This window comes from Geotrypetes seraphini, chromosome 6 (assembly GCF_902459505.1).
Source record: "Geotrypetes seraphini chromosome 6, aGeoSer1.1, whole genome shotgun sequence".
Taxonomy (NCBI): Eukaryota; Metazoa; Chordata; class Amphibia; order Gymnophiona; family Dermophiidae; genus Geotrypetes; species Geotrypetes seraphini.
Genome location: NC_047089.1, coordinates 2,336,598 through 2,363,681, shown reverse-complemented (window position 1 = coordinate 2,363,681; position 27,084 = coordinate 2,336,598). Strand labels below are relative to the sequence as shown.

The following is a 27,084-nucleotide window of genomic DNA, read 5'->3' as shown; positions in this document are numbered from 1 at the left end:
ATTCAGAGGATAGAAGCCAGCATTCCCCACAAAAAGCAAGGAGTAAACCTCAGGACTGAAACTTCTAATTATTCTTCTGAAGGTAATAATGAATTTGATACAGAAATGCTTACAAATAATGTTGAAATGGAACCTGAGGAGTCTGGTTGAGAGCATGATTACTGAGTAAAGTTTGGGAAAAGTAAAAAATGCTGTTTCTGATAAGATGGTGTTGCCTTACAAACCTAAGAATACCAGAAGAGTGAAAAATTACTGCTTCTGATGTAATTAAGAATAACAGAAGGGTAAAGAATCACTGCTTCTAAATTTTGCATAATCACAGAAGAACTGTGGGGGGACCTGTCCAAGTAGTGCAAGCAGGTTGCAGGACTTGAAATTGAAAGTTATTTTTGTGTTTTTATTGAATTTAGTAATGAATACAACAGGCTGTTTAGCCACCAATGAGAGTTTTTGTTTGTGTGTTTTTTTGAATTGCACAATATAAGACCAGAAAACAAAGTCATCTTAAAATTCACCTTAAACACCTGTACTGGACCTTCTTTATTTTGATGCAGACACTCCTCTACCCCTCCATGCCTTATTCAACGGCTCAGCTGAGATTTGGATGACCCAGGTCAGGGCTTGGGCTACTCCAGTCCAGGTCTTACCCAGTCACACAAGTTAACAACATTAGAGCTGCTTGAGTTTCAAAAGAATTTGAGGTGGGACTATAGCCCCAAATAGGGGTAAGCAGGGGAATAATGGTTCGTTCTCGGATCATCTTTGAATTTTTTAGCCAATTTCTGGACAGTTTTTTTTTGTTGTTGTTGTTGTTTGTTTTCTTTCAAAAATTATTTTAAAAATTTGATAGAGGTATGTGAAAAGAATTTTACAGACTTTAATTTGGAGTTTATTCTTACGAAATTGATCTAGGATGTATTCAGTAAAGCACACACTACTTTCAGAGGCCAAAATCTCCATTTCGGAGAGAAGAGGAACTGACCCTGTCCTACCATGTAGGAGTTGCTCTAATCTCTGGATTTGTGACTCATTGTAACTTTATATTATCAAGACTACTAACACTTTCTTATAGTGCTACTAGGCAGTACATTTATAAGCAGGCTCACAATCTAAGTTTTGCAACAACAACAATGGCGTATCGAGTGACCAGCCCAAGGTCACAAGGAGGCTACAGTGGGTACTTTAGGGCAAGGGAGTTATGAGTTAAAAGCAACCTTGAAAAAATGGGCTTATAGTCTGGACTTGGGCTGGGATTCAGGCATTGGGATGCTGTTCACTCTCCTACTCCAGAATCAGAAGGATAAAGGGACGGGGTCAGAATTTGTCCCCATCCCTGTGGTTAACCATGGGAAACCATCCGCATGCCATTCTTTAAGGAGAGAGGGAAGAATCGGAGTCTGAATGGTTCCAGCCACTGACCCTCAAGCCTTGCCTTGAAGACTGCTGGTGGAGAAGAACTGAGGTTGAGAGACACTAAAGAATGGCACGGGATGGTTTCCCAGGGTTATCTGCAGGGACAGGGACAAATTCTGTCCCTGTATCATTCTCTACCTGCTTAGGAACATCTTCAGTGGTGACAGGAAGAGCTTCCCCAATACCCAGCCACAGGACCTCAAATATCCTGCTGGGAATTGGATTACAGCCCAGAGGCTCTGCTGGGTACTTAAAAAAAAATAGCGCCATAGATCCTTCTGTTCCTCCAGTGGCGTACCGGGGGGGGGGGGGGCGGTCCGCTCTGGGTACACGGCTTGGGGGGTGCATAGCCGGCCAGGTCCAGGTCCTCCTGTCCTTCCTATCCCCTGGCCTGCACTGCTGCAATCTTACCTCCCCCCGTCAACAAAAAGTCTTTCTGACGTCATAGAGGACGTTCCAGGCCAGCCAGGCAGTGATTGGCTGGCCCGGACCGTCCTCTCTGACGTCAGAATTGACGTCGGAAAGACTTCTTGTCGGCAGGGGGAGGTAAGATTGCAGCGGCGCAGGCCGGGAGAAAGGAAGGGGAGAGGCGCTTTTTTTTTCCGCGGCAGGGAGGGCAGGATCTAGGCAGGCAAGCTGGCTGGCTTTAGCGCAGCAGGAAGGGAGGGAGATAGGTAGGCAGGCTGGCTTTGGTGGTGGACAAAATCTGGAAGGCAGTGGGGGAGGGACATAAGGAGGCACTGGGGGCACCAAGGACACGGGAAGGAGGCACTGGGGGCACCATGGACACAGGAAGGAAGGAGGGAGGAAATAGAAAGGGACAATTGTTGGGCCTGAGTGCAGAAAGAAAGAAATTAAAGAACGGATACACAGTCAATTAATAGATGTCCCCTTTTGATGAAAAAAATAAATGGTCACGTTACCTCTGACTTACTTTCTCTGCAGCAGAGTCGGCAGCTGCGCTGAGATGCAGAAGGTCCCGCGATGACTCGTCTGCCGGCTCTGCTCCGGAAGAAGTAAATTACATCAGAGGGGGTGGATCCGTCAGACGCAGTCATTGCGAGACTTTCCTACAACTCCCTGCGTCTACCAGAGCAGAGCCAGCAGACGAGTGCAGCCACATGCTGGAAGGTCCCGCGATGAGAGTCCGCTCCAGAGCAAGTATGTCGGAGTGGGGTGGACTGGCAGCTGGTAGCTACAGTCATCGTGGGACCTTGCTGCATGAAGGAAGAGAAAGGAGCAGGATTGCTGGAATGGAAGAGTGGTGGAGGGAAAGAAAGGGGTCAGGGTGGTATGGAAGGGTGGTGCTGATAGAATTGATGTACAGAGAAAGGGGAGAGATATAAGGGGGAAGGATATTGGAGGGAAAGAAAGGGGGCAGATGCTGATTGAAGAGGGGTGGATGGCGAGAGAAAGGGCAGACATTGGATGGTAGTGGGGGGAGCTTATGCTGGATGGAAGTGCAGATGAGAGAGATAAGGGAGCAAATGCAGGAAGGAAATGGGAGGAGAGAAAGAGGGGAGCAGACGCTGGATGGAACTGGACAGAGAGGAGAAGGTACTAGATGGAAAGGTTGGAGAAAGAGGGTACTTGATGGAAGGAGGAGATAAATAAAAGGAGGGCACATGATGGGGAGAAAAGGATTGAGTTAGGGTGGGGGTGAGGGAAAGAGGTGGCAAACTTGAGGTAGACAGTAAAAAGGACATTGATGAGAGGGTAGTAAGAACGTAATCTAGACAGATGCAGAAAATAAATTGAAAAGGAAAATGAGGGAAAAAAGGGAAAGGGATTGCAGAGGAAAGGTGTGGGAGAGGAGAGAGATGCCAGACCAATGGGGGTGAAAGGAGAGATGGAAGGGGGAGGCATACAGTTTCTGGAAGGGGCATAGAAGGAGATAAGATGCCATATAGGGGAAGAGAGATGGCAGACAGTGGATGGAAAGAAGAGAGTTACAAGAAGATGAGGAAAGCAGAAACCACAGAAGACAAAGGTAGAAAAAAAATTTCTATTTATTTATTGCTTTAGGAGACATGAAACCTTTTCCTAGTGACTTGTGGCTTGTTACTAAAAATCATGTTTTTCGTACAGATGGGGGAGGGGTGTCAAAAAATGATGGGCCCCGGGTGTTGCATATGCTAGGTACGCCACGGCATTCCTCCCCCTGGATTTGGACCTTTTTTTAAAAAATATAATTGCAGCTCATTCCTCCCTTCAAGCACAATCCTGTAAAAGCAGAACTCAACCCTGCTAGACACCTGGATCATGGCTCCTACAGAAGGAACTAGAAAAAGACAGATTGTGATTTACCAGGAAAATAATCTCCAGTAACCAAAAAGAGCCCGCCTAGAACTTTAAACTGCTTCTAAAGCCTCATATGCACATTTCAATATATCTAGGGTTACCAGATGTTTGGATTTTCCCGGACATGTCTTCCCTTTCGAGGACATGTCCGGGAGTCTGGACTGCTTTTCAAAACCCGGCACTTCATCTGGGTTTTGAAAAGCTTTCCAGGTAGCAGTGGCATTGGGACAGCATCTGCTCCTGCAAAGATGCAACGCAGTGATATCACGTGCATGTGACCTAATTGCAACACACCAGCGCAAGTGCAGATGGCCTCCTAACAAGTGACCAGGTTGAGGGGGGCGAGGGGCGGAATTGGGGCATGACTCGGGCAGAATGGGATGGGCCTGGGGGCGGGGCCATGAAAATATGAAAACCCTAACTATATTAGCCTCAGAGAGCTGGTGCAAAACCCCATAAAAAAGGGACATACCTGGCACCTACAGTATAGCTCAAACAAGGATTGTACTGTCATGTGATGTTTGAGGTTTTTCTTTTTACTATAAATTGTGGATTTTGATTTTAGAATTCTAAAATACCTGGATGGGTTTCGTGCCTGAAGAGTGATATAATGTATTAAAAATTCTAATGAAAACTACTGTGCAAAGATTAAATGAATTAACAGACACTTTAATTAAACAACCAAAAAGCAGAAGCATGCCTCTCCCCTCCCCCCCCCCCCATATAGGTAGTGCAATGCTCCTCCCTCCAAAAGGAAGCTTTCTCTTTCAATATAAGAACATATAACATATACCAAAGAGTTCTTGCAGATCCTCATGGATAAATGGCTGTGGTGTATGTTGTGAAGGAAGGGGATGGAGCAGGGATGGGTGTGTGGGAACATTAAGGATAGTCTAGGATTATTATAGAATATCTCGTACTCTCTTCATACCACTTCTCCTGACCCCATGATCCCACCATCCAACCCATTTTTCTATACTATCCTAGTTGTTCTTTCAATCACCTCCTTTCTGCCACCCCTATAAATTTTCCCTGTGCCCTAAACTCAGAGGGGAAGGCTTGAAAAGTTGGCTATCAAGTCTTCAGTTGGCCAAGGCCTGGTGATTCTTGACATCACAGTCGGATCTCTTTTACCCAACCCCTCGACCTAAGAACCTCTATCAGCACTTCCCATCATGGCTGCTCATATCCAGCATTAGGACCACCTTGCCTTGGTTTGCTCTTTGCCAGCACAACAGGCTTGTTCAAATTTCCATGCTGATATTTATATGTACTATTCTTAGATATCAGCAGAGAGAAATTTCTTTTGTGGGCTTTGAAGAAGCTGATTGTAGTGGCATGGAGCAGCATGTCCTCCTTTTCTCTTCTGAAATTTAAGGTACTTTTATGTGCCCAGAACAATATTACCACTGGTCTTCTGCCACCATACTGGGACACTGGGTCAGTCCTTCCTAACACTGGCTAGTACCAACTTAGGAGGAGGAGAAACTCAATATCACTATAATGAGCCAGTAGGAAAGTACTGGCTCAGAGAGGGAACTATCCTCTTACACCATACTGGGACACTGGGGCACATGGAGGAGTTTTCCTCTAATACTACGCTAAGAAACGTATCTCTGTTGCCTGGGGGGGGGGAGGGAGCAACAGAGAGATGCCTCCTCTCAGTGCAGTGATCTGTCCTTGGTTTTCTGGATTCTACTGCATATATTCTGACTCCTATTTCTTCCATTTCTTGGTCTTAGAATGGGTAGAATACCTCCCATGTACAGCGACCATGATAAAACTCACTATTCACACACCCACCAACCAAAAATGTTAAACGAGGAAAATTTATATGACAACCTAATAGCCACCAAAGCAGCTAAACTGGACAGACAAATCACCATTCTGTTCTCATCAACCACAGACTACAAAACCTTCAAGAAAGATACTAAAACCCTACTCTTCAAAAAATACATAAAACCTATCTAACACAACCAGTTCCTAACCAAACCTCACCTACCCTTAATATACTCTAATATGCCCCCAACTACCCAACTAATGCTAAATGCCTCTATCTACCCAACACTTACCACCTTAGATCTCGACAATTCTCTGGTAATTCTTATTACCCAAACATTTATCACCTTAAGATCTCGACAACTCTTTGGTAATTCAAATGCAACTCTTACGACATCTCTTATGCTATTCCTGTAAACTTTTTATGTAATTTCTGAAAACTTTTATGTAATCTACCTTGAACTGCAAGGTATTGGCAGAATAGAAATCACTAATGTAATGTAATGTAATGCAGAATCCATTGTTTGCCAGCTGAGAGTACCAATCCCTGGATTTCTGAGGCCCCAGTATGGTGTGTGAAGAAATTATTGGGATTACATGAATAGAAGTCGGTGCATGCATTTATAGAGCTGAAAGAGAACCTCTTGTTCAGAACATCTCTGCTGTTTCCTGCCAGGTTCATATCATTGGTCACATCCCACCGGCCTACTGCCTACGAAGCTGGAGCTGGAACTACTACCATATAGTCAACAGGTGAGGGGGACGGAGGGAGAAAACTGCAGCAGCAAAGGGGGTAGGAGGGGCCATTGTCAGTAGGGAAGGAGAATCATTAGCAGAAAAAGGAAGGGCGAAGGGTCATGAACTAACTAATGGGAGGGAGGGAGAATACAAGGCAGGCTTTTGGGAAGGAATAGGTCAGGACATGCATTATTAAATGTGAGAGAGGGAGAGAACAGGAGGCCTCATCAATACACTTGAAGGAGAGAAACAGCAGGGATGTTGTCAATGTGTAAGAGAAAAGTGGTTCAAGAGGGACATCATTAGCAAGTGAAAGGGGGGGAGCAAGAAATGAGAGAGACATGATCAGCAGGTGAGGAGAAGGGGAGATGTAGAAACAGAGACTATGAAGACCCCATGGTCTATTACTATTGGCCAACCCTTGCTGGAGACCTCACTTCTTCACTAAGGGATTTTTGTGTTTATCCCAGGCTGTCTTGAATTCAGTTAATGCTAGGACTCTGTTCCAAGCATTTACCATCCTTTCCATGAAGAAATGTGTTCTAGTATTGCTTCAGAGTCGACTCAGTACTGTCACCGCTTGTCTAGAAGTGGAGTTTCCAACCTTTTCTGGGGGAGTGGAGACTTTTTTCAAAATCCAGACGTTATAGGGATCCTGTCCTCTCCCTAGAAGTCTCCCTTCTAACTCTCAGCCTCTCTTCTTTAGATATTCTCCCTCCCTTTCTTAGCTCCTTCCCATCAGTTTCTCCCCACTCCTGCTCAACTCATGCACAAATTTCTCTCTTTTATGCTAGTTCTTTGCTCAACCCTGACCACTAGCTTCTTTTACCCAATCCTCTCCACTAGTTTACCCTGAGGTTACCAACTCCTATTTTAGGATCAGGCAGCATGCTCCTTCTCTCAGTTGCTTGTTGCCCTTGGATGGAAACCACTGCTCTAGAGCATTCTTTCATCTCCATTAATGACTTTGAGATATTGCAAGGACTCTGCCATACCTTTTCATTTCGTCTCTCCCTTCCAGATACACATAATTAATTCCATGGTGTTATGTTGTAAACTCATGATGTTAATGTAAACAGGATTAAAAGTTACTTGAGTGTGAAAAACAGGGTTTAAAAAAGATTTTGAAGGGTTTTTGAAGCAGAGAGGATCTGGAATGTAAGAACTGTGGCTTTTTTCCGATTTTGAGAAGTTTGGTTTGTGTATTTTTTTTTTTGTATTGGTGCAATTTTGGTATTCTGTTGCTGATCACCTGCACAGGTTTGCTGTACTAGTGCAGAGACCAGCATCAGCTGCTTGAACATTTGAACTGTCAGATTTGAGAGTTGGAAGGGTGACATGGATCTGTGTGCAGATAGTTTGGTTTCTGTGCCTTGTGAGAAGGTCATTCTAGTTGGTTTTATTGAATTTTGAATAGGAATTTGAAGTTTGGGTTGAAGTTGAGGTTTGATATATAGATTATGGTATTTATCCAAGGGTAAAAACATTTCTTTCTGGCTGATATGAAGAATTGTTTTATCTGTGAAACTATTTGATGCTAGAAATAGTCTATGCGAATCTTCTGGGAAGTGTTTTGATTTGGTGCTGATTTTTGGAGATTTTATGAGAGGTCCTGTGTGAGATTCCTGTGTTGAAGCAAGGTTGTGAACTGCTTTTGAAACCTGATTTCTGGAGAAATTTTCAGTCTCTGTGTATAAGTCTGTAGTGCTGTTTTTGGAGAAGATTTTATGAGAGGTCCTGTGACCGATTTCTGTGGAATGCTGTGAGAGACTATTAGTGAAGCAAAGTTGTGAAACTGCCTTGGAAATCTTTTCTGGGAATAATTTCTGTAAAGATTTATATGCATGAAATGTTTAGAGGAAGGATGAGTTTTGTGATTTTGTATATATATATAATTTTGGGGAGGGAAATAGTATAGGGAACATCAATTATCTGTTTTTTCCTAGCTTAGAAAGTATTTTAGGCAAATAGGAGGTTATTAGATTTAGGCTAGGGTTTTTCTTATTGATTTGGTTGTAGTTGAGTAGTAGGTTGGTTTCAGGAAGAGAGAGTCTGCTAGCAACAGCGCGCCAACGTGGAACCCTTACACAGAAAGGACAGAAAACCTCAAATACCCTAATCTGGGAAAAAAGAAGAACTGTACAAAGGGGAAGTAGAATTTCATTGTCTAGATTTGATATACAGCATTTGTTAAATTTTATTTCTATTTTAAATCCTTAATACTTCTTTATCTATTTTGTTTATGGCTTAATTCACATTTTTTATTTCCAGGTTACATTGCATTTTATTTTTACATTCATTATTTATTTTTTATTTTTTATGTAATTCACTCTTTCTCCTGGAGAAAGGTATCAGTTTAACCCTCGGTGTTCACAACTACAAAACAAATCTTATTTCAAGAGGGATACTTTTTACCTCAGTCTGAGAAGGAGGGGGTTACATTTCTCCCTCTCTTATCCCCCCAGACTGTGTGCAGTATCTTTCGCCCATGCCCAATATTTCTCCTTCTATCACCCCTCTCCAGAACCATGCCACATCTCTTCCTCCATTCGCTCTACCAACATGTCCAGCATTCCTCCCTCTTGTATCCCTTTCCATCTGTGCCACTGTTCCCTCTCCACCACCACATCCAACATTTATCCCTCTCATCTCGCTCCTCTCCCACCACCATGTCCAACAATTCTTCTCTCTTCCTTTCCTCTGAACACATCTCTTTCCCTCTCACTCACACCTGTGCTCAGAAATTCTCCCTTTCTATTCCGTCCCCTCCCTCCTTCTATCCTATGTCCCAAGTTCATGCCCCCTCCTTTCTGTGTCCTAAATCGCTCCCACTCCCTTCCTTCCAGCCTTTGTTCCAAGTTTGTGCCCTCCCAAGGGAGTGTACCTATGTTCTGACTGGCTCTAAGGCATTCAAGTAGGCCTCCTCCTTTCCAGCTGCATTTCTTTCTTTACAAAGCCAAAGGCGGCAGCAGCAGCAGAGTATGACTAGAGGTTCTGGTGCGCTGGCTACGTGGCCTTCTATCAAAAGGTTTGCGGCCATGCAGCTTAGAGAGAACATTGCTTTATTCCTTTTCACTTTTTGTCTAATCAACTTTCTATATCCTTCTCTCATCCCCTAGCTTTCATTTCTCGTCCTCTTATTCCCTTTTATCTGCTTCCCATTATTACATTTCTACTCTGGTATACACATTATTCTGCTCACTCATCAACTTGACAACTCTCCCACATGGATCCACCATTTCTAGCATCTCCTCTCCTTATGGCTTACTCCACCCTCATTTCCTTCCTCTTTCTTTCTCTCTCCCTCCCACCAACAAGTTCAACATCTCTCTCTCCTCTTCTACCCCCCCCAATCCATATCCCCTCTGCCTTTCCCTGTTCTTCTCTCCTATCCTCTCCCTCCTCTGCTCTCCCTGAGTTGCCCATCTCTTCCCCCCTTCTACCCTCTCCCTTGAATCTTTTTCCCTTTCTCCATTTTGCCCTCTCCACCAAATCCATCTCCCCTCTCCCCATTTTTGCCCCCTCCACTTCCATCTCTCCTTTTCTCCCCAACTTCTATCTCTCCCTTTCACCTCCTTCTACCATCTCTCTGACCCCCCCCCTCAGCCTTCCCCCATGTCCTCCTCCAAATCCATTTCGCTATTCCCCCCTCTACTCCCTCTGCCATCCCCAAGTCCATCTCTCCCTGTCCCTCACAAACCTGACATCTTTCCATCCTTCCCTCACCCTATTCCTTATTCTCACATCTCTCCCTGCTTCCCTCATTTCAGTCCAACATCTTCCCCCTTCCCCCAGTCTCTTCTCCAAGACCTATATCGCTCCCTCTCTAACTTCTACCCCTCCCCCAAATCTGAAATGTTTCAGGAGGGGCCTTATTTCTAGGCAGCACTCTTCTGGAAGCAGCATCTTGCTGCCAGCCAGTGTACCTGCTGGTCAACTCTCTCTGACGTGTCCCTTCCCCGACATCTACCCTGAATTTCTTATAACACTTGCCGGGTGGCGGAACTGATTCACAATGTCGCTCTGCCACTGGCTCCAGTGACTTCTTTTCCACTGAGGCCCACCAAAACAGAAACAGGAAGTTGTCAGAGAGGGTGGGCAAATGTTACAAGAAATTCAGGGTAGGGGTGGGTGTGAAGGAGTAGATGTCAGGCAAGGGACATGGCAGAGAGAGCCGACCAGCAGATACACTGGCCGGCAGCATGATGCCACTCCCTTGAGAGTGCCGAGGGCATCACCTCAGTTGGTGTTTCTTTGCCTGCAGCATAATCCCAGTCGGCCCTATTACTACCAGCAATTTTTGTGGAGGCTATGGCCTCTGTGGACTCCCTCATTCTGATGCCTATGATTTTGGATGTGGAGAGAGGGGAAGGTCGATATACTAGAAGGTTGAGGGGGTGATGCACTGTACAGAGGTTATAGAGAAGAGTGATATACTCAGTGGGATGTGAAGGGTGATACACTGTACAGGGATTACATAAAAAGGGGAAAGTGTGATATACTCAATGGAGTATGGAGGAAGAAGAGGGGCGATATACTTGATGGAGTGTGGAGGAAGGGGTTGGTTGATACACTGACAAGGGTTATGTAAAAAGGGGGAGGAGAGATATATTCCATGGGATATGGAGGAAGTGAGGGGATTATGGAGGAAGGCAGAGATGTAAAAAAATATGATGGGAATATGAAGAAAAGAGTGAGATGATATATTGACAGGGTACGGATAGGGTTACCCTATGGCTCCAGAAAACGGAGGATGGAAATTGAAAGCAATGGAAGTAAAACTCGGATGTCTCGGTTCATCCTCCGTTGTATGGAGAACAGAGACAGGTGAAATACCCAACTGGGAGGGCATGGGAAATTATAGGGGGTGAAAAAGGGGATAGCCTGAATCAAACAAAGAGATTGGGAAAGGCTTGTGGGTAAGGAGCTGTTTCTTCATCCTATTGGCCTCTGTCTGGTTTTCTTCCTTTGGTCCTATTCACTTCCAACTCTCTGTTCTTTGATGGTCCCAGGTACGAGAGCACCATCTCTGCCCAGTTCTTTGGACATACACACTTGGATGAGTTTGAGATGTTTTATGATGAAGAGACCCTGACCCGCCCTGTTTCCGTAGCCTTCCTGTCTCCAAGTGTGACCACTTACATCAACCTCAACCCTGGTGAGTTCACAGGGATCCTCAGCCTTCATCCCAGAAACAGTAACTGATCAACTATAAACTCATAATATACACTTTCTGACCCATCGCAGACATAATGATAGAAATGCTTATAATATAACCACATGCTATGAAGTTCAGACTCCAGATACACCCTTGACACACAAAAAATCATTACTCAATTTATACCCCAGGGTGTAACACAGAAATATAGCAACATTGATTCAACCATCCCCTCACTGCTTTTCCCATTTATATCAGTGATCAAATTCTAGGAACCTTCAGTAAAAGATTTCTTTATAAGACACTCCATCAAAAATTAAAAAGACTAGGGGACACTCGATGAAGTTACACAGAAATACTTTTAAAACCAATAGGAGGAAATTTTTTTTTTCATTCTGAGAACAGGCTGAAAAATTAGAGCACATAGAGGTAAGTAGGGAGGATGTCCTCAAACAGATAGACAGGTTAAAATGCGGCAAATCACCGGGCCCGGACGGGATCCACCCAAGTGTTCTGAAAGAACTAAGACAGAAAATAGCGGGCACAATCCAACATGTTTGCAACCTATCCTTGAAAACTGGTGAGGTGCCAGAGGACTGGAAATTGGCAAATGTCACACCGATCTTCAAAAAGGGATCGAGGGGTGACCCTGGGAACTACAGGCCGGTGAGCCTGACTTCAATAATAGGGAAGATGGTGGAAACTATGATCAAGGAAGGCATTAGCGAGCACATCGAGAGGAATGGCCTACTGAGAACAAGCCAGCATGGATTCTGTAAGGGAAGGTCGTGCCTAACAAACCTTCTGTACTTCTTTGAAGGAATAAGCAGTCGGATGGACAATGGGGAGCCCATAGACATCATTTACCTCGACTTTCAAAAGGCTTTCGACAAGGTGCCACATGAAAGGCTACTCAAGAAACTGTGGAACCACGGGGTGGGAGGAGATGTGCACAGATGGATCAAGCACTGGCTGTCGGGTAGACTGCAGAGGGTTGGAGTAAAGGGTCAATATTCTGACTGGCGGGGAGTCACGAGCGGTGTGCCACAGGGATCGGTGCTGGGGCCTTTACTCTTTAACATATTCATCAATGACCTGGAAAAGGAGGCAAAGTGTGAGGTTATAAAATTCGCAGACGATACCAAACTGTGCGGCAGAGTTAGGACCAGGGAGGAGTGTGAGGACCTACAAAGGGACCTGGACAAGCTGGAAGACTGGGCGAACAAATGGCAAATGCGCTTCAACGTGGACAAATGCAAGGTCATGCATATAGGGAAAAAGAACCCGTTGTTCAGCTACAAATTAGGAGGGGTATTGTTGGGAGACAGCAGACTCGAGAGAGACTTGGGTGTGCTGGTGGATGCATCACTGAAGCCATCTGCACAGTGCGCAGCAGCCTCGAAAAAAGCCAACAGGATGCTGGGCATCATAAAGAAGGGCATAGCAACCAGAACACGGGAAGTCATCATGCCATTATATCGAGCGATGGTACGTCCACATCTGGAATACTGCGTTCAGTATTGGTCGCCGCACCTCAAGAAAGACATGGCGGTACTTGAGAGAGTCCAAAGGAGAGCAACGAAAATGGTAAAAGGGTTGGAACACTGCTCATATGCCGAGAGGCTGGATAGGCTGGGGCTCTTCTCTCTGGAGAAAAGGAGACTCAGGGGGGATATGATAGAGACCTTCAAAATCATGAGGGGCATAGAGAGGGTGGATAGGGACAGATTCTTCAGACTGAAGGGGACAGCAAATACGAGGGGGCATTCTGAGAAACTGAAGGGAGACAGGTTCAAAACAAATGCAAGGAAGTTTTTTTTCACCCAAAGGGTCGTGGACACTTGGAATGCGCTACCGGAGGAAGTGATCAGGCAGAGTACGGTACAGGGATTCAAGCAGGGATTGAATGGATTCCTGAGGGATAGAGGGATCGTAGGATACTGAGGGAGGAGCTGGGATGTAACACGGGTGTAGGAAGTTAACCAGGAAATGAGTAAACCAACCTGGTCGTGCATGTGTAGACCGGAGGGCTAGGACTTCGATAGGAAGGCAGGACTTAAATGGGAATTCAGACAGGTCTTGACCTGTTTTTGGGCCACCGCGGGAGCGGACTGCTGGGCAGGATGGACCTGTGGTCTGACCCGATAGAGGCACTGCTTATGTTCTTATGTTCTTTAAGCTCTGGAACGTGTTGCCAGAGGATGTGGTAAGAGTGGATAGCGTAGCTGGTTTTAAGAAAGGTTTGGACAAGTTCCTGGAGGAACAGTTGTAGACTGTTATTGAGAAAGACATGGGAGAAGCCACTGCTTGCCCTGTATCGGTAGCATGGAATATTGCTACTCCTTGGGTTTTGGCCAGGTACTAGGGACCTGGTTGGCCACCATGAGAATGGGCTACTGGGTTTGATGGACCATTGGTCTGACCCAGTAAGGCTATTCTTATGTTCTTATGACAAGTTTTCTAGGCATAGGTATAGAGATAAATTGATCAAAAGGATTAGACCCATGGTGATAAGACTTTCTAGTGAAGTGATATTGAATTTGATAGAAAGAAGAGATGACTAGGAAATGTTGATTTTGTTAGTGGAGGGATCTTAAGACTAGCCTTACTGGGTCAGACCAATGGTCCATCTAGCTTAGTAGCCCATCTTCACGGTAGCCAATCCAGGTCACTAGTACCTGGCAAAAACTCAAATAGTAGCATGATTCCAAGCTACCGACCCAGGGCTAGCAGTGACTGGTAAGGGATTAGAAGCCATGAAAGGAAAAGTGGGACCCCAGAGTTCTGTCCCAGAGCTATGGGGAAGAAGAGGAAGGGAACAGTGAAGGGGAGTATGTGGCACAGTGGTTAGATCTACAGCCTCGGCGCCCTGAGGTTGTGGGTTCAAATCTCTTTCTGCTCCTTGTGACCCTGGGCAAGTCACTTAATCCCCCATTAGATAGTGTGAGTCCACCAAGACAGAGAGGGAAAATGTTTGAGTACCTGAATGTAAACTACTTAGGCTATATAAATACTAGAAATACATAAACTTCCTCCAGTGCTGGCCCAAATCCCCTGATGAGGCAGATGGTCCTAGAGCAGTTTGTGCCTCTACCACCACCGCAGTGATCCCAGCCATGAAGACGTCCAGTAGCGGAGGGACTGGGTTTCCCTTCCCCATCTCCTTTCAATCTTCTTTTCTGGACAGGCAACAGTGTGGCAGCCATTCTCACAGACCACCAGGGGTGCCCCGAAGCTTCCCCTCTGCTGCAACTTCCTAGTTCCGCCTTGGTGGAAATGCATCAATGGTTTAGTTTTATTTCCTTATTAGAATATACACTTTCACCAAAATAATATGATAAATGTCGCAAAGAAAGTGAACAGTACTGCTGAAGTTTCAATAAAGGGATTTTCAAATGAATGGAGGAAAAAGCCTCAGACTGGAACCCTTCCACCACCACAATGGTGGTCCAAGGTGGTTGGGCGAACACCTCACTGGCAAAAAACCTCCAATCTTACTCCCATAAATTGTAAACTTAAAACAGGGCTAAGAAATTAGTTTTATTTCCTTACATTTGGGATCTAATTTAATTGTGGACGAATTGATAGACGTGTTGAGTTTGTTTTCTTATCAATATGTCCTTTGTCATAATTAGTTTGTGATTGTATAATGGGTATAATTTCAATTATAGAGAAAGAACAAAAGAAAACAATTCAAAACAGTGCCAGATAAACCAGTAGGTGACAAGAGCCAGGTATGATCAAAAGCAGCCGTGTGATCGAGAAATACTTCCAGTTTGACTTTTCTGGCCTCAGAAGTGCTGTGGAGTTCACTTGGGAGGGAAAACAAAATTGCTATGGGTGTAATGCATTAGTTTGTTCAGAAAATTTTAAAAGCTGGATAGGTTAAATTAAAAGCCAGAAAGTAGTTAGAGCAAATGAATGGGCAAAGGGTATTGTTTTGAGGAAGTGGCTAACAAGAGTATGTTTCCACTCCTTTGGAAATAAGCCTGCAGAGAGGCTTGTGTTGACAACAGAATGTGTAGTGTGATAGTATGTGATGATCTTAAGGTGGCCAAACAAATTGAAAAGGTGACGGCGAAAGCTAGAAGTATGCTAGGTTGCATAGGGAGAGGTATGGCCAGTAAGAAAAAGGAGATATTGATGCCACTGTATAAGACTTTGGTGAGACCTCATTTAGAATATTATGTACAATTCTGGAGGACGCACCTTCAAAAAGATAGAAAAAGGATGGAGTTGGTCCAAAGGAAGGCTACTAAAATGGTGTGTGGTCTTCATGATAAGGCATATGGGGAAAGACTTAAAGATCTCAATCTGTATACTTTGGAGGAAAGGCAGGAGAAGGGAGATATGATAGAAACGTTTAAATACCTACGTGATAAATGTGCATGTCGGCTTTCATTTGATAGGAAACTCTGCAATGCATGGGCATAGGATGAAGTTAAGAGGTGATAGGCTCCGGAGTAATCTAAGGAAATACTTTTTTTTTTTTTTTTTTTTACAGAAAGGGAGGTAGATGCGTGGAACAGTCTCCCAGAAGAGGTGGTGGAGACAGACTGTGTCTGAATTTAAGAAAGCCTGGGATAGGCACGTGGGATCTCTTAGGGAGAGCAAGAGATAGTGGATGGGCAGACTAGATGGGCCATTTGGCCTTTATCTGCCATCATGTTTCTATAACTATAAAGCTCTATGACCTCACAATGCAAAAGCCTTAGTCTATAGGGAGAGGAGGAGATAGCGGATGGGCTGTTTGGCCTTTATCTGTCTTCATGTTTCTATGTTTAGTAGAAGAAAGATCCGACTGAAAATAGGGGGAAACAGCATAAGGAATGGCAAGTCAAATTCAAGTCACTGATAAGGATGGCAAAGAGAAACCTTGAAAAGAAGTTTGTGTCGGAGGTAAAAAAAAACAAAACCCAAAAAACACACATAATGAAAACCTTTCTAGATATATTAAAAGCAAGAAGCCAGGACAAGAATCAGTTGGACCTCTCGATCAAAGGATAAAAGGGGCACTCAGGGAAGACAAGGCCATAGCTTCATAATTTTAAGAGACTGAATCTGAAAAGAAAAGCATCGTGAAAGAACTTCCTGTCTTTGTAACTTACTGAATTCTCTTGACACAAAACATACATATTGCCAGTATATACATTCAGGCTCCTGGCTATGCAGAGTATGGCTGCCTGCTCCAGACATCTTTTATATGCTTTGGTGTCCTCACTTCCAGTTGTTGTTTTGTTGTTTATTGGATATTGTCATTGATTCCTCACTTACTTTTTTAAGGATCAATTTAAATTCTCTCGTAAGAAAGTGCTTTTTCAGTCTTCGCACATTGAGAAGAGTGAGAGCACTTTTTCATCAGCAACACTTCTCTGTCTTGGTTCAATCAATCATCCTGTCAAGGCTGGATTATTGTAATTCAACATATCTGGGCCTTTCAAAGGTCAGTCCGCAGAGACTTCAGATGATACAAAATACTGCTGCTAAGCTTGTCTTGTCTTGTCTTGTCTTTGGTAAAAGTAAATTTGAGCATGTAACTCCTTTGCTTAAGGAATTACATTGGCTTCCTGTGCATCTTAGAATTCATTTTAAATGCATCTACATTGCTTTCAAGATCTTATTTGGCATTTTCACTACTTTGGTTCCTTTTAGATTGGAATGTCCATAGATCTCATCTTGCAAGAAGTTCTCAAAAATTAAAACTTATTTACTTCCCTTACGGGTAATAATAGATCTACTAGGAGATTCAGTTCCTCTTTTCTTTTCAAATTGACTGAGCTATGGAAGAACTTACCGCTTGTACTAAGTTTGGGATCCTTCTTTCACTTCTAGAAAGCTCTGAAGACTTTCTTGTTTGCCAAACATTTTAAAAACTAGCCCCTTTTGTTAATTTAGATTTTTCTGTATGTTACCACTTACTGTAAACCGAGTCAAGCTCCATTTGGTTGATGATCTGGTCTATAAAATTAAGTTTTAGTTTAGTTAAAAAAATAAAAAAAAAATACAACTGGAAGTGATGTCACTACTTCCTGACAGGGTTCTGATGTTCTTTTCTACAGTTTAAACAAGAGCAGAGTGTCTGTATAGTAATTACTGTTCCTTTTGCTCTCAGCCTTATGTATATGGCAGTGAACCTCACTATTTACCCTTCTCCATTGAGAATATTGACCATTTAAAACCACTCTCTGTTTTCTGTCTTTCAACCAATTCTCTGTTTTAAATCTTTATTCATTTTTTGTGTTACAACAAGTGTTACAAATAAACTCAATAGAAACTTAAATACACACTTGACTAACTCATATATTAATATCAAGTATAACATTAATATAATAATCCCCTGTCCCACCCTCCTTCCCAACCAATAATACATAAATCAATTTTATTGTACATTTTTTAAATATTAATTTAGTATGTAATAATCAAAATTGAAAAACCCACCCCATTTCCCTCTTAACAATTATCTTATCATGGGAAAAGTTCATTAGAGAAATCTGTTTTCTGTCTTTCAACCAATTCTCAATCCACAAATGAACATTAACTCCTATCCCATGACTTTCTAATTTCTTCAAAAGTCTTTCATGAAGTACTTTGTCAAATGCCTTTTGAAAATCCAAATACATGATATCAACCAGCTCATCTTTATCCACGTGTTCATTCACCAGTAGATTGGTGAGGCAAGCTTTCCCTTGACTAAATCCATGTTGCCTTTCTCTCATTAATGCATGTTTATGTATATGTTCTGTCATTTGTTGGTTTTTTTTATCAGTCTCTACATTTTAACCGGCATCAACATTAGACTCACCGGTCTATAATTTCCTTGAACCCTTTTTAAAAATCGGCATTGCATTGTCCACCCTCCAGTCTTCCAGTACCATGCTGGATTTTAAAGATAATTTAGAAATCACTAACAATAGTTCTGCAAGTTCTTTTTTCAATTCTGTCGGTACTCTGGAATGTATTACCATCAGGTCCAGGTGATTTGCTACTGTTCCGTTTGTCAAATTGACCCATTATATCATTTCTGTTTGCACAAGGTTCACACGTGTCTTTGAATTTCTGTTTCCCCAGGATATCGAGTTTTCCACATTGATGGAAATTACCCAGAGAGCTCTCACATGGTGTTGGACCATGAGACCTTTATCCTGAATCTCACCAAGGCCAACGCCAACTCAAGCAGCCAGCCAGTCTGGGAGCGACTGTATGGGGCCCGAGAGGCCTTCAACATGGAGACTGCTTTCCCCTTAGCCTGGGACAATCTCTTACAGAGATTCTTGAATGATGACGGCCTTTTCCAGAAGTTCTGGTATTTTTACCACAAAGGTCATGAACAAGAGGTTTGTAGGAATGTCTGCAAAACTACCCTGCTGTGCCAGCTGCGTACTGGACGAGCCGATGACCCAAGGCTCTGCGAGCACCTGAAACTTGAAGTACCGCCTGACTCATTTCAGCGTCGCTGGAAACGCCCAAGATTCTGCTGAGGGTTCAATTTTGTGGGGGGGTCCTAAAATAGTCCCTTGCCTATTTTTCTTCTGTTTGAAATATAAAGATGAGAAATAAGAATTAATTCCCAAATTCTATATATGTTGGCTAAAAAATTAGCACTGATCAAAACAAAACTTAGTACATTTCAATGAAAGGCTCCCACTAGATATATATAGAGAGAGAGAATCGCACTTAGCGGCTGTATCCAGCACACCCATTTAAGCCAAGGAAAACAAGACTTAAATACCTGTGCCAAAGTTGTGAACAGATCAAGCATATAACAGTGCACATAACCTTGCTCCCTGGCTTGTTGAACAATTAAGTTGCACGTGCAGATTGGCAAGGCACATGAATTTGCACGTTCAGCTTAGGACGCCATAGACAGAATTTGGACCTGAAAGAGTAATTTTAAAAAGGATTTTTATAATTGATTGATTTTATCTTTTTTTTTAATAAAATTTATGGCCTATATTAAGTAAAACAAAAAGTGAGTTGTACATAATTAAAAATCAATGACACCAGCAACAAACACATGGCATAAACATTTCCTTTAAAATCCATAGAAACAGCAACAATCTTATTTGGCTGCTACAAAGCACATCATTAATAAAATTTGCATGTTATCAACTGCTTTGCCAAGTCCAGACGATGCCCCGTTGTTTGTCCTATGTCATAAGTGATGATTGTTCATACAAGTGCACCTTTAACAATTGAATTAGCTAATTACTGCTGATAATTGAGATCTTGTTGGTGCTAATTGGCTTTAATTGAGATTTACAAGCTTAATGTTATGCCTGGGTGTAAGAGGGGCATTTCTTGAACCGACCTGCCTAATTTACCTAGGTTGCATTATAATGCCTTTAGAACAGCTCAGGGCAATTGCTCTGTGTAGCTACCCCAGTACAGAAGCTCCTGTCCTTAGTAGCGGTATATAAGTTCTGCATAAAGAAAACAATTTAGGCTCTAGGATTAACACCACCTTTCCGTTGCTGTGCGGCTCCTGGCGCTAAGCGTTCCTTTATAAATGGTACCTGACTTTAATCTCCGTCTCCTTTTCAGCACCGTTTCTAATTCCACTGCTCCTGCCCCAGGTCTCTGCTTAACAGACTTCTGGGGAAATAGTAGGAAGTGACAATTTCTCATTCTAGGATTGGCAGTGGGGGGTTAGATTAGGTTTTAAGAAAACGCACTTGTTCATAAATGCCTTTATATAATATACCTGCTGACGTTTTAGTAGATGGATGAGTTGATTCTTCTAGCAAAGTTTTTTTTGTAACCATTTAATTTGTATGTTATCCCAGGACAAGCAGGCAGCATATTCTCACCGACGGAGCCCCGGTACGGACACTTGAAAAAGTTCATGACGCCCACACCGTGCATGTGCGTGATCCCTCAGTTAAGAGGTGGGTGGGTTGTGAGAATATCTGCCTGCTGGCCCTGGTAATTAACTCTGCTTTCTGTCCATTATTTATGACTGTGGCTATGTAAACCTTATAGGTAATATACAGTCTATACATTTTTAAATAAATTCCCATTGCAAGTCACTTAACCCTCCATTATCCCAGGTACAAATTAAGTATCTGTATAATATATAAATCACTAATTGTAACCACAGAAAGCTGGCATATCAAATCCCATCTCTTTCCCTTTCCTGCACATCTTTGTGGACAATAATTCCTCAAAACTAGAGAAAAGAGCATGGCGTAGTGTTAGACCTACAGTCTCTGAAACCCTGCATTGCTCCTTGTGACCCTGGGCAAGTCACTTAATCCCCCCCCCCCCCCCCCATTGCCCCAAGTCCATTAGATAGACTGCGAGCCCACTGGGATAGCCAGGGAAGATGCTTGACTACCTGATTTGTAACCCATTCTGAGCTCCTATGTGAGGATGGGCTACAAATTGGTGTCCCACTGGGCAGAGCCTTGTAGATCATAGGAATGTATTTCATTCGTATACTGCCTATTAATTTCTCTTAGTGGTTTTATATTCAGATACTCAAGATTTTCCCTAGCTGTCGTAGTGGGCTCGCAATTTACTTAACATACCTGGGGATTACGAGAATTGCCCAGGGTCACAAGGAGTAGTTCTGGGCTTGAACCCACAATCTCAGGGAGCTGAGGTTGCACTTCCAACCACTAGAGCAGTGTATCTCAAACTGTGTGCCTCGGCACACTGAGGAGGAAGAGAGGCACCTGCCAGCTGACTTCCCTACACTTGGCCAAAGGCCTGTATGTTTCCCCCTTCTCTCTAGCATCCTCCGGCTTACCCCTGGCCTCACCTTTAAAGCTAATTGCAGCAGCCTGCAGAGGATCGCCGGTAGGTAAAATGATTTTATTTTCAATATAGTGATTGAAATGTGTCAGTTTTAAGAATTTATATCTGCTGTGTTTATGAAAAATGATTGGAGAAAATTACATTACAATTAGTAAAGGGGATGGGATCTGAGGCAGAGCTTGGGTGGGCCTAGGGAGGTCTGTGGTTGGGTACTTAGTTGATATTTGTTAGACTCGAGGGGTGCTTAGCTTGAAGTAGTTGAGAAACACTGCTGGCACCAGTGCCTCTCCAGCCTTCTTCCCTGCTGGCAACCCCCTACTGGTGTCTCAGGACCCATCTGGAGGGCCTCTGCACAAGTGCAGACAGCGATGTGATGATGTCCCTGTAACTTCATTGAGTGTCTTTGTAATTTTTGAGAGTGAAAAATTGATCCACTTGTACCGTTCTGAGCTCTCCTGGGAGAACGGTTTAGAAAAATATAATGTTGTTTTTATTGCTATCTTTATCATCATCAAATCTTGTCTTTTGCAAGGGTTGGCCACTAGAAGTCATCTGCATACATAGGCCACCTCCTACCTTCTAGTTGAAATGCCTACAACCATATTGTCTGAATTTCTCGGCTAGGGTTCTTTCTCCTGCCATGGGAAGGTGCAGCCCATCATTATGTCATGCTTCGTCCCTGGCACTATTCCAATCCAGACTAAAAGCTCATATTTTTGAGGCTGCTTTTTAACTCCTAAACCCCACTCACTTATATATTACCCATGCCTGAGAAACTTCCTAACCCTCTACTTGTCCGGTTTGTCTGATTAGATTGTAAGCTCTACTGAGCAGTGACTGTCTAGCAGTGCTATCAAAATGATTAGAAGTAAGTTCAAACTCCAATCACTGATTTGCATTTTGCTTCAGCTGCAGCTTCAGATTCTCAAGATCTGGGATTATGTCCAGGTTTTGGGGTCCATGGTAGTGACTCTGAATGGGGTTCCTTGGGTCAGAGCTGATATGAGACCCCTACAATAGTACCGTTTCTCAGGAATAAGATCACCATCTTCCTTGGGCACCACAAGCGCAGCTTAACATGGAATGGTGACTTCACAGTCGCAGTCTGGCAAACTCTCAACGGATTGCCGTATGATGGATGTGCACTATGTCCCATTCTTTACCAACAGTTCTCTTAGCGAACGGGACATTCGAACATAAGAACTGCCTCTGCTGGGTCAGACCAGTGTGGCAGCCCTTAGGTCAAAGTCTAGCCTTACCTGCGTATGTTCTGGTTCAGCAGGAACTTATGTAACTTTTGGCGATTCTTTTCCTGCTTGACTTGCTTTATTCTATACGGCTGAGATGGGGGAGGAATACTAAACTCACTGTTATGATGTACGGAAACAGAACTGCACTAAATAAGTTGTTCACTTTATATACTCACAGGGTAAATTCCTCTGATGGTGTATGCTCACCTTGGAAAAGCCCAGGATGGTTAAGCATTGCAGCTGGGGTTCGTTTTGAACTTTGGGCTTCACAGAGCTTGTGACCTCACACTGAGGATACACTTCACTTAACTATACTGTGTCAATGTTTAGCTTATTGTTGTGTCCTCCTGCCCCCCCCCCCATACCCATTGGCAAGTGCTGCTCTTAAAGCAACTTGTTTTAGTATAAGCAGAGTATATTGTTTATGTACCTTATTCCGTGTAACAATTGCCCAGGCTATTATGGATTCATTAAGGAGATAGGCACAAACGAAAAAAATAATACTCACACAACACACTGAAGATTTGAAAGCCTCATTGGCTACTGGAAGAGTATTTCACTTTAAGTGATCAGATACAAAACAATGTCTAGCCTGGGCTATTATTGGAAGCATTTCTTTCCTCCTTCTCAGGACGATCACCATTTTTCTGCTCCAGCTTTCCTTCCCACAATGACCATTAGGGCTATTCACTAACCTGACTCTCTGTGCCCAATCTGTGCAGGCCTGACCAATTCACGAAACAAAAAAATTAAAATGAGGGCGATTGGAGGAACCCTCACCCCCCACCCCTCCAACTGCACGGCTCGCTAGTGTGCGATCCTGACGCATGCACAGACCTTCTGCTTTCAGTGTCTGTTTTTACTTGGGGGGAGGGGGGGTTCTGGCCTTGACTCTCCAGCTCTCCCAGGGAAGGGCGATCACTGGTGGCAGCAGCCTGTTCCCCTTACCTTATTATAGCACGGGAGTCCACTTACAAGCTATTCTCTATTGTAATTCTTGGGAACATTCAGCATTTTAACTCTACGCAGGTTTGTATATTATTTCACCTCCCCAAGATTTTGAACCCCTATGGGTTTATCTTTGAGATAAAGACCCTAAAGCTTCAGCACAGTGAGGGGAAAGGAGCCAATCGTCCCTCTCACTGCACTGAGACTCCATTTCAAACCTCCATCTTCGGTGGGAAGCCCTGTCCCCTTCTCCCTGGAGCCTGCCTGCTTATCTTCAGCCCTTTAAAAGGCTCAGGGCTCCAGTGTGGGGTTTTTTCCCCACTTTAAAGCTTCAGCACAGTGACTTTTGCTGAAACCGGTGTCCCATCTCATAAAGCAAACTCAATCAGGAATCTGCTGCCAATCATACCAACCCGCTGATTTTAGCTTTATACTCTCTGGATTTCCCCCCTTAATCTTAGAGCTATCATGGCCGATGTCACAGGAAAGATCTTAGCCCTGCTGGTCCTCTACTTACTAGGTACAAGAAGTCTGATAGCAAGAGCTTTGGCATTTGAATCGATTCAAACTCACTTTACATGGGACAGAATCATCAGGTCTGAAAAATCTTTTCGCCCCTCTCACCACCTTCATGACTGCACGGAAACAGGTCCCTTTCCAATCCTTGTGGTTAACTCTTCCTGCCGTATCTTAAGACCAACGCACAAAAGACGACTCCTAAAAAACATACAACACTCAGAACCGTTGGCTCCTCTAGATCATTACAAGCTATCTGGAGCTTACCTGAACATTCGTTCAGTCAGGAATAAGGCACAATTGGTCAAAGACTGCCTGGAAGAAACCCACCTGGATATTCTACTTCTTACTGACACATGGTTAATCTCTGGTCAGGATATCATCATAGGTGATATACTACCTTCAGAACACAAAATTATCCCTTTATCAAGAATCTCAAAAAGAGGAGGTGGTTTAGCAATAATTCTCTGAGACCACTTAAAGTTCCAAGTATTAGAAATTCTCACCTGTAAATTCTCACCTGTAAAATATCTACAGAGGATTGCAAAGACAACTTGATCCTCACAATATTTTACATTCCCCCCAACAAATGGCACCCTAGCAAAAGAGGAATTCCTCCTTGCAAACTTGGTAACCGATGCCTACAACTTTTATAGCCGGGGATGTTAATTTACACCTCGAACAGGAACTGACCTACTTTCCTTCCTTACATCATTAGGGTTCTCCAGATCATCCCCGACTAAAACCCACCAGAAAGGTCACCACTTAGATCTGATCACATTCCTTTCTAATGCCCCAATGACCCCCAGTATAAGTCTCAAAGGTGAAACCTGGTCCAATACTCGCTGGTCGGACCATCTATTATGCAACTTTGAATTATACTGGATTAAAAGACAAAACCAAGGACAACTTCAAAGAGAAAACTATTTGCACAAGAGAACAGCAGAACCTAGTAGAATTTTGGATGCACTGTAACTTAATCACCAACCCAGCTTTTGACCCTAACTTCATTTTAGGATGGAAAAACTTTAGTGATCAGGTCTTAAACAACATAGCCCCACTGATAAAAAACATTACAGACGACGTTTATCAGACAGCTGGTACAATACCGACTTAATGGTCTTAAAGCGAGAATTACACAAATTGGAAAGAATATGGTGCAAATAAGGGAAAGATGAGGATAGACTTACTTAAAGGTTAAAGAATAGAAAATAATGATCAAAGAAAAGCGTAGCAAACACTACTTCCCAAAAATTAATTCTCCTACTTTAAATAGTCAATTCTTTGTTTGATATTGAATTCCACAAGTGCTCAAATACAGACTCCCCACCCCCTGTGGCGATCTTAGCTGACTTTTTCGCTACAAAAATCCACAAATTGAGATCGTCTCTTGCAGGTTCAAGCATAGATTTACCTATCATGCTTACTGCTTTATACAAAGAAGGTACAGCTGCTGACATGATCTGGAATCACTTTGAAAACCCAGACTGGAGCCACTTCCTCAAGCTTTACTCAAACTGCCCACTGACTATTATGAAAACAGCTCCTATCTCCTTCAAGGCTGAACTTTTTAACTGGGTTTCTTCATGCATGCGTACCGGTAAATTCCCGGATGAACTTGGTCATATCCTCGTGACTCCTTTTATCAAAAACCCAAAGGAGTCTGTTTCCTTGAAAGCCAACTACAGACCCATTGCCAACATACCATTCTTTCTTAAACTAATGGAAGGTCTGGTCAACATCGACCTCACAAAATATTTAGAGAGAAGTTCAACATTCTACATGATTCTCAATCTGGCTTCCGAACATATTACAGCACTGAAACAGTTTTGGCCTCTATGACCGACCATCTTTTCCATTTGTTTCCTGGGGAAAAAGCACACTGGTACTTGAGTAGTGCCTTCGACCTTGTTGATCATGACCTCCTGCTTAGGTGCCTTGATTCTATCAGCATTTCCAAACAGGTACTAAATTGGTTCACAGGTTTCCTTAAAAAACCGTACTTACAAAGTCTACAGTGAAGGAACCTATTCTCAAGCTTGGTCCAATCCCTGTGGAGTGCCACAGGGCTCACCACTCTCCCCCTCACTTTTCAATATCTACATGGCATAACTGGGAAATATGTTATCCGATTTAAAACTGATATCGTACATATACGTGGATGATATAACAATTATTATTCCCATAACCTCATTGACCCAAGAGACAGAACAATTCATCTCATCCATCCTTACCAAGGTAGAACATTGGACTATGCACTCTGAACTAAATCTGAATCCCAAAAAGCCAAGATTTTCTTAGCAAGCCCCAATAACAAGTTCATGAACACCTCCTTGAAACTAAATGGATCAGACTACCCAATTAATCCCACAACCAAAATCCTTGGCGTCACCCTGGACCAAAGCCTGACGTTTGAAGATCACACTAATGCTCAAATCAAAAAATGCTTTCTCCCTCTACAGAAACTTCATACCATTGAACAATGCTTAGATTTCTTTTCCTTTCGACTGCTGGTTCAATCCCTGATCTTAAGTACCTTCTTAGACTACTGCAATATTATATACTTGGGATCTCTCAGGAAAACCATCAAACGAATGAGTCATCCAAAATGCTGCAGTACATCTCATTTATGGCCTCAAGAAATCAGACCATGTAAGCCCATATTACAAAAAACTACACTGGCTGTCTGTGGTAGCAAGGGTCATTTTTAAGTTTGCTTGCCTTTGCTTCAAAACCAAGACAGGTTCATCCCCAACCTATCGGTATCACCAATTCAAATTCCCAGGCATAACTAATACACACAGTACCTACTTGTTCGCTTTTCCATCCCTAAAGGGCTGCACCTACAAGAAAGACCTCGATAGAACATTATCATTCCAAGCAGGCAAATGGAGCAAATGTTTAACCAACTTCATCTCAAACACACTTTCATACCAAACGTTTAGGAAGTCAATAAAAACTTATCTCTGACAAATTTGTCTGACCCCACTTCAACCTGATGTACTTCCAAAACCCTTCCAGATAAACCTGACTAAACTTAACATGCCAATGTAATTTTGAAAGTTCTCTGTAATGTTGCTATCTAGATACAGTCTTATCCCTTGTAAACCGCTTAGAACTGTTTGTGGTATGGCGGTATCTATATAATAAAACCGTAGGCGGCGCATGCGCAGTCTTATCAGCGTGCTTCCATGATCCGTATGTCCGTGGCCGCCAAGACTGCAG

General features: G+C 43.2%; 1 protein-coding gene across 1 annotated transcript in view; it reads left to right on the top strand.

Annotated features, from left to right (window-relative positions):
• The window catches only part of SMPD1 (sphingomyelin phosphodiesterase 1), a 34,433-nt gene extending 14,018 nt beyond the window's left edge, over window positions 1-20,415 (top strand). The window contains exons 4-6 of the mRNA XM_033948564.1: window positions 6,170-6,246; window positions 11,244-11,389; window positions 18,458-20,415. Of these exons, the coding sequence (XP_033804455.1) occupies window positions 6,170-6,246; window positions 11,244-11,389; window positions 18,458-18,867 (633 nt within the window). The 3' untranslated portion in view covers window positions 18,868-20,415. The remainder of the gene's footprint in view (window positions 1-6,169; window positions 6,247-11,243; window positions 11,390-18,457) is intronic.
• The last annotated feature ends 6,669 nt before the right edge of the window (window positions 20,416-27,084 follow it).